Source organism: Perca fluviatilis, chromosome 6 (genome assembly GCF_010015445.1).
Source record: "Perca fluviatilis chromosome 6, GENO_Pfluv_1.0, whole genome shotgun sequence".
Taxonomy (NCBI): domain Eukaryota; kingdom Metazoa; phylum Chordata; class Actinopteri; order Perciformes; family Percidae; genus Perca; species Perca fluviatilis.
In genome coordinates, this window is record NC_053117.1 from 13898733 (window position 1) to 13906442 (window position 7710).

General features: G+C 38.8%; 1 protein-coding gene and 2 long non-coding RNA genes across 4 annotated transcripts in view; all 3 read left to right on the top strand.

Annotated features, from left to right (window-relative positions):
* Positions 1 to 3917, top strand: part of LOC120561313 (olfactomedin-like protein 2A) — a 32968-nt gene extending 29051 nt beyond the window's left edge. Inside the window, exon 8 of the mRNA XM_039804375.1 lies at positions 620 to 3917. Coding sequence (XP_039660309.1) covers positions 620 to 1224 — 605 coding nt within the window. The 3' untranslated portion in view covers positions 1225 to 3917. The remainder of the gene's footprint in view (positions 1 to 619) is intronic.
* A 713-nt stretch (positions 3918 to 4630) lies between these two features.
* Positions 4631 to 5926, top strand: LOC120561317. 2 transcript variants are annotated; one of them, XR_005639581.1, is made up of 3 exons: positions 4631 to 4660; positions 5544 to 5629; positions 5906 to 5926. It is a non-coding gene; the product is annotated as an uncharacterized LOC120561317 (long non-coding RNA). The 2 variants fall into 2 exon arrangements; XR_005639582.1 differs by having other exon boundaries at positions 5909 to 5926.
* Positions 5927 to 5960: 34 nt separating this feature from the next.
* Positions 5961 to 6608, top strand: LOC120561318. The gene is made up of 3 exons (XR_005639583.1): positions 5961 to 6042; positions 6201 to 6367; positions 6596 to 6608. It is a non-coding gene; the product is annotated as an uncharacterized LOC120561318 (long non-coding RNA).
* Positions 6609 to 7710: the final 1102 nt, after the last annotated feature.

A 7710-nucleotide genomic window follows, 5' to 3' on the forward strand; every position in this document is an offset into this window, starting at 1 on the left:
TTGGCCCACCCATGAGAGAGAGACATCATGGCTTTCAAATGAGAAAAGTGGCAGTTGGTCAAGGCCAACCCCCTCCCTCTCTCCTCTTCAATAGCTACAGACACAGAAATGACACATACTAAGGAAAGCTCATTGTGGGACTGGCTCTAGTGGCTGTAATTCTGCACCAAGGCTGAATTTTGGGAAATAGACTTCAGATACAGTATTAGGGGACCACTAAGGCCTATATAAAAGCATCCAAAGAGCACCATGTCATGGGACCTTTAAATAGGAATCACAAGGCAATCATGCAGACTGGATTCAGGTGTGGCTGATTCTCTTGCTACACCTTGCCACTCGGACTGCCTCCTAAACAGCTGCAGGGAAAAATACCCAAGAGCCACACACAGAGTGGTCATCACAAGCATAAATGAGCCTTTACCAATTGTTAAATGTATTCAGAGCACGGATTTAACTACCATTAACTAAGAAGCAATTTGAACACATAGCTAGCTAGTTGACCTGAATCTGACAACCTCCTTAATGGAGCATCGTAACCGAGCCATTTTTCAGAGTAAGGGTGTTGTGTTCTAGCGAATAAATAATTATAAAGCTAATGTAATATTCTTGTTTATCGTAGGCCGATGGAGCAACCTCTTCAAACTGCCTTACAACTGGATAGGCACAGGCCATGTGGTTTATAATGGAGCCTTCTACTACAACAGAGCCTTCACCAAGAACATCATCAAGTATGATCTGAGGATGCGATATGTGGCGGCCTGGACACTGCTGCATGACGTGGTTTATGAGGACACCACCCCCTGGAAATGGAGGGGCCACTCGGACATTGACTTTGCAGTGGACGAAAGTGGCCTGTGGGTGATCTACCCTTCCATTGATTACGACTACAACCAGCAAGAGGTGATCATCATCAGTAAACTGGATCCTGGAGACCTGTCGTTGAAAAAGGAAACAACCTGGAGGACAGGCCTCAAGCGAAACTCCTACGGAAACTGCTTCATCATCTGTGGTGTCTTGTACGCCGTCAATGTGTACAACCAAAAGGAAGGTGAGGTGAACTATGCTTATGACACCCACACCAACACTGAAGCCATCCCACGCCTGCCATTCACCAATGAGTACTCCTTCACCACCCAGATTGACTACAACCCCAAAGAAAAGGTTTTGTATGCCTGGGACAATGGCCATCAGCTCACATATCGGGTAAACTTTGTCGACCAGTGAGCACAGCTAGTTTGTGCTACAGATTAGCTCATTGTATGCCTGTCAGTATGGCACCTAAATAAAAAGCTACCCAGTATTTCACAGTCTAGAAGCAGCCATATTGGACTCAGGATGACAGATAAACCTACACCAGCCTTCCAGAGCTAATGCGCACTATTCAAACACCTGACCTCACAGTGTACCAAAAATACATGTCTCAAATGTGTACTGGGATGTGACTGTACAATATGTCAATAGAATGGAAAACGAACAGTGAAAATAATCTCACAGGTTGAGTTGAAGACTCATCGGGCAGATTTTAGGAAAGCAAAGAGATTTCTTTATATGTTCATTTATGAAATGTCAGCAGGCTGGCTAACTAGCAGACATATATAGCTATAAATGGTTAGTTTTAAATTGACATAGCATGTGTTACATCATGTGTTACGGTGGATTTTGTGTCCAATTTGTTTTACAGTGGAGTCACTTAACGACCACTATAGACAGAAGACATGATTACAGTGTCCAACAACTCTTTAAACATATATTTGGACTTTTGAGTGTTGTATTAAAGGAGACAGGACAATTTCAAAACCTATCAGCTAATGAGACAATATTTATTTTTTTAAATTGCTACCAAGACGCATATTGAAGAAGTGAAATAGTTAAGAGTCATTGAGACTATATCGTCCTGTGGAAAGAGAAAAGAAGAGAGTTCAGTCAGAGACACTTAGGAATGTCGAGAAATTGACCATAAAGTATGTGCAATTGGGATAGATATGGCGGAAAAGGCTCTGCTCTTTGAAGGAACTCTTAAAGCATCCAAGCAGCAATTAGGACAATAATGGGAGAACTAATCTCCCTTGACATACCCTCACATACATGAACTTTAAATCACAGTGAAGTTAGTGAAACGTCATTAAATTAACTTAACTGTTCACACAATACAGTAACGTGAGCTATTTAAATAAGCTGGATACATGGTTAAACGTAATTAGCTCTTACCAGTGGATCACCGTGTGTACTTCTTCCATAGCAATCCCGCCGATTGGTCTTAAGATGTCCCAGTTAGAGAGTAAATGCCGTAAACATTTTCTTTGTAAATCTTTACAATCATTCCCTGAAAGAACTAAGCATGCATGCCTTATTGCACGATCCAAAATGTCTTCAAAACTTGCCATTTTCAGCGTGTAGCTTGCTAGCTTGAAGTTTGTTGTTTCCCGAAACAAACTGAGTTTGAGAACGGCAGCACACAGAGAGTGGAAGGGGATTGACATCGCGCGGGATGTCAGGCAATTATCCTGGAGAAGTACTTACATTAATCTAGACTAACCAGTAGCAAACCACCTTGACAGTGCTGACTTTTGAGGACAGGAGAGTCCAAAATGGAGGAAGCTATTTAATGTATTAAGCTGTGTTTCATCAACTTTTATTACCCTCCTCTTCCAGAGTATAAACTCCTCCCCGAAACAGACAATTATGAGACAAGAGTTGATGGTACAATGACATCTCTTGAATAAACTGTGAGAATGTATTGGTCTGTTAGTGGCTAAGAGCTATTGTGACCTTAATATAAGCAAGTTAAACAGCAAATAGGCAGCTTGCTAGCTACACAGTCCTGTGAATAGTCACTATTTCAGCAAGCCTCTAGCTCTGACGATTTCATGAGGACATGTGGAGGAACTTCCCTTCCCAGGTATTGAAGGAAATGTAGTGTAAGACATTTGCATTTACCTTCAGTATTCAGCCATGTTTTCTCTCACTAAGTTTAAACTCTAAAGTTTTAAGTTAGGATAACCTAACTAGCTATAAGTAGCTAACCTGTTAGCTAACGTAGCATGGCTAGATTCAGCAACCACCATCAGGCTTCCTAATGTTAGATACCCCGTGTTTTATGGCTTCAAATATTTCTACACGGCGCGTGTTACTTGGCTCCAACCCCCATCATTTTAACTCAATCAATGAGATTATTTCTGCCTCCAGAGTAGTTCTCATTCTGGGAAATGTTTGTATAACTAAACTATCAACTATTTTTTTTTCATTTTCCCATCTACTCCATCCTATCACCAAGCACTTTGATCATTGATTATTATTCCGGCCTCATGATGCTTCCTGTCTCTTTACCATTGATGTTGTTTTGAGGGTTGTGTTGAATATATTGTGAACCCCAAAAACAAAACAATGTACACAATTGTCTAAGCTTAAGATATTTTTTTTTATATTTACATGAATTCATTTGACAATATAATACCACTTTTTTTCTAATTTCCATTCATCTTGTTGAATTTCTGTGTTGTTGTATTCAAATATGCAGCTTTCATCATTAATAACAATTGCCTAACCACTACATTTGTTGTAATTGAGTATTTGAACATTATTACCTGAATGGAAAATAACAACCGTGATCAGTCATGCTTATACAAAAGGTGCACTGTACCATTAGCTGTGCCATCTTCAATAATGAACACCATAACCCATGAATGTTTTTTATTTGTGATAATGACTGACAGTACCGTGTGAGCACATAATGAAGTGGTGAAGTGGTTTTAAAACCAATGAGGTAACTCTTACAACACTTTGTAGTGTTGTTTTGGTCTTGTACACCATTAACGATTCCCCACCACATTGGCTTGTTCTTTAATTATCAGGAGTGTTTTGTTAAGTGTATTCATAAAAAGGCATGCTAATTGCAATAAAGTCTTTTTTTTCAATTGCAAGGTCTTCATACAGTACATGAATAATAATGTCACACTGTAAACCCGAACGTTCAAAGTAATTAAATAGATTAAGTAGTGTATACTCAAAGTTTTAGAACAAGTTCTACTAACTTAATTTTGTCAAGTTGGTGTAACATGTTCTTCCTTTTTGAGTATTGTTAACTAATATTTTTTGATTAAATGGAACTATTTTGTGTATAAGTAAGCATAACTTAAAAACATAACTTAAGTACAATGTAATAGAATTGAGTAATAACATACTAAGAATGATAAAGTCCTGTTATTTCTATTGTTTAAAATAGGGATGATTTAAAAATAAACTGAATTTATATAGCACATGTTAAAATACAATAAAATCTCAAAGTGCTTTCCACCAAATAAGTAAAATCGATCATAATAAATAAATTGCAATAGCAAATGGTCTGAAATGCATTAGACATTAGTGAAGGGACAAAATGTATTTATTTTTTTTTGCTTCATCAGTTTAATGTAGCCTATATATTCTTTTATTTTTTTTATTTAAGCAGCTGCAGGGATAATTTTGTATGGAGAGTTAATCTCTGATTCAACCTGCGAAGCAGAAGGTGGCGCTAATTTGCACACTACACTGATTCCTTACCGCTCTTTGGAAAAACACAGAAGAAGAAAAGTTTGAACAACGCAGCAAAGCGGGGAAGCAGCAGACAGTAGGGTTGCAGAAACTACCCTCTGCAGCAGCAATCAGGCTCACTGGACTTACTGTAAGTTTTGAATGTTAATATTCATTCGCTTTTACTTCTTTTATACATTTTGTATGTGTTTGTCTCAGAGAGCGTAGACCTTCTCCAAGCCCCCGCCCTTCACTGGCTTATCCGGAGAGTCTTGTAGGGATTGGCAACTTGTCAGATATAGGTTAGCTGCTAAAGAGCTAGCTAGCCACTTAGCGCGACCAATAACGTTACCAGAGACTATTTAGAAGGACTTTGACGTTACGCACTCCAGCAGCACAACTAGCGACTATAGCTACCACTAACCGACTCCCTGAAGAATTGTGACGGATGAATCTAGTAATCACACCCTCATTCCCGCTTAAAGGTGGTGTTAGAAAATTAGTTGTTAGTAGAAGCACTAACAGACACCTCGTTATGCGATAGTTAGTTTTTGTTGCTGGAAACTTTCAATAGTGCACAAAAGAGCATAAACGCCTCAAACTGAGTTCCTACACTGCAAGTCCCGCTCTGTGTGTAGCTTCTAGGGGCGCTAGTTTTAAATTCTGTGTGAGCAGACTGTCTGAGACACGGAGATTGCTGTTAACAGAACGAGTCAACTGCCCGTGCCTGCCTACTTGTGTTGCCTCGGTTTTAAAACAAACGACCCTGCTGGAGGCAAGCTGCTTTCATGACAAAGATGAATAAAGTAAAACCCTTAACAGTAAAGCTTTGGTTTGTAGAAATGGTATTATTGTTGATTAACCATGCACTAAGGTTCAAGTGTGGCTGCTTTTCTTTACAGTAATGTTAATTTTGCTTGATGGCTTTAGTAACTTGACACTTATGGGGATTAAATGAAAAGATCATTAACAGGGAACATTTATAAATGGAAGTATTTATAATTTGACACTCTTTGAATCTTTTAATTGTTCAGTTTCAGATCAGTTTATGCCTTTGCATCTTGCTGTTCCAGTTTCAAGAAGTTAAGGAAGATAACTGGAGATGTGATAACGATACCAGGTAATCCAATGAATGTGAATTCTTCTATCACCCCCTCCCCGCCCTCTAAATACCAATAACTTGAATTGTTGTTTTTTCTCAGACAAGGTTTTAGTGTGGTAACCCCAAATCATACGGCTCCCACATACACACATCATTGTTTTTTCTACTTGCCTGTTTGATCAAAATAAAGTGTTTTGCTGTATTTAAGTCAACAAATAATGAATGTGTTCTGTTCACGAATACTACTAATCATATTTTACTTAACTTTGTATTTGCTTGCAAAAATTGTTGAAGAAGACTGAGAAGAAACTGCCCTCATTAGAAAGATGATGGAGACCACATTTCCCCTACGCCGACAGACCATAGTGATGTCCTGCCCGCCAGTGAACGACCTCATGGACCTCTGGCCTGCTCTTAAAATAGAGTCTGAGGTAATATGGATCAGCTCTCTCTTTTAAAGTGAAAATTGTGATTCTTACTCATTTGGCTGATATTTTTGCTTTATGAATGTGTGCAAGATTCTTCAAATTGAACTGTTTTTTAATAATAGTTGTTGCTGTATTCTCCTCTGGCTGTTATTTCTATGTAGTTGTATGCAGAGTTCCAGCGGATTACAAATCAGAACCTGCCCAACACGTGCTATGCTGAGCTTGCCGCTATCTTCCTCGACTGATGACCTTATTCAGACGGAAGGCATCAAAAACTGGGAAGACAGCAGATGCTCTGGCTGAAATTTTAAAAATCCATGATGAACAGGTAAATAGATTTTTACACATTTCATAGGTTGAACCAGTAGAACATTGAACAGGTTCAATGATTGAAATGAGCTTTTGACTTTTGCAATTAGTCCACTTTGTTTGCCATTTGTCTGATTGCATTAAAGATGTTAACAGGTTATTTGTGGACATATGTTCTGTTTGGACTGTTTAAAATCAGCTTTATGTAAACTCTTCAGTATATGCAATTCTGTTTTTATCTGAATAGGAAATCCATGACACACACACCAAGCGCACTACTGTTCTCCACGTCCTTCCTGTGTATCTGCGTGAGGACGTCTCTGGATGTTTAAGAACCTGCACAGTGAGTCTCCTTAAGTCACTAACAGATTCTGCTGTGTATTATCTAACCCGTAAATACTAACATTTTATTCAATGTTCAGTAAAACATTTTCTTGTAAATGTCCTTGGTTTCAGTCAGCACTTAGATTCTCTGGTATTTTGGCTGATTCATGTGTGCAGAACATGGATCTTATGTTTTTCAACTCTTACAATGAGACCCAGGTCTCTTTTGTAAAAGTGGTATTGGATTTCAATGGGACTTGGTTAAGGAAGAGACAAATTATGTCATCTGTTCTGTTCCATGTGTTGGTTTGTGATTAGTATCTCTTTTTTCATTCATTCAGGATGAGTCTGATGAGCCAGAGCTTGATGGTGTTGCAGTGGGCCTCATTACTTTCATCGGTGACCATGACGCAAGTCCAGTCCACTACCACCCTGTGAGAATCACTGTCGTCATTGAAAGTGATGCCGTGGTCAGCCTTCCCAGACTTGGCGATGCCTTCCTGGTAATCTGTGGAGTGATCTATGCACTACACCTCAGCTATCCCAAAGCACTGACCAACACTTTTGAATTCACTCTAAAGATTTAACTTGGTCTAGAAAGTGGTAAACTATCCCGAGGTTGCAGACCCTCAAGAATGAATTAATGATGTAGAAACTCATCTGAAAAAAGGCTGCAGGGTAAAGCATTATAAAGGCTAGTTCAAAGTTATCTCCTTTTGTCTAAATAATGCCTCAAAAAGTTACTGCACTCGAGTTGTTCAGCCAATAGGCCCAAACTACTCAATATGCCTTTGTTCTCATTAATATAATGCAAAAGTAACGCTAATGTTTTGTATGTTTTAATGTTTTCTTCTCCATTGTGGGCTGCGCAAGATGACTCACATTTCACTGTGCATTTGATATGGTTTGTAAAACATTTACATTTTAGAGTTTTAAGTGAAAATGTTCTTAAACTCTATAGAATATTTGAAATTTCATCCAAATTGCTGCCCTGTGCTGCTACTCAGGAATTAGCAAAGGAAGCCAAAAGCAGTGTTT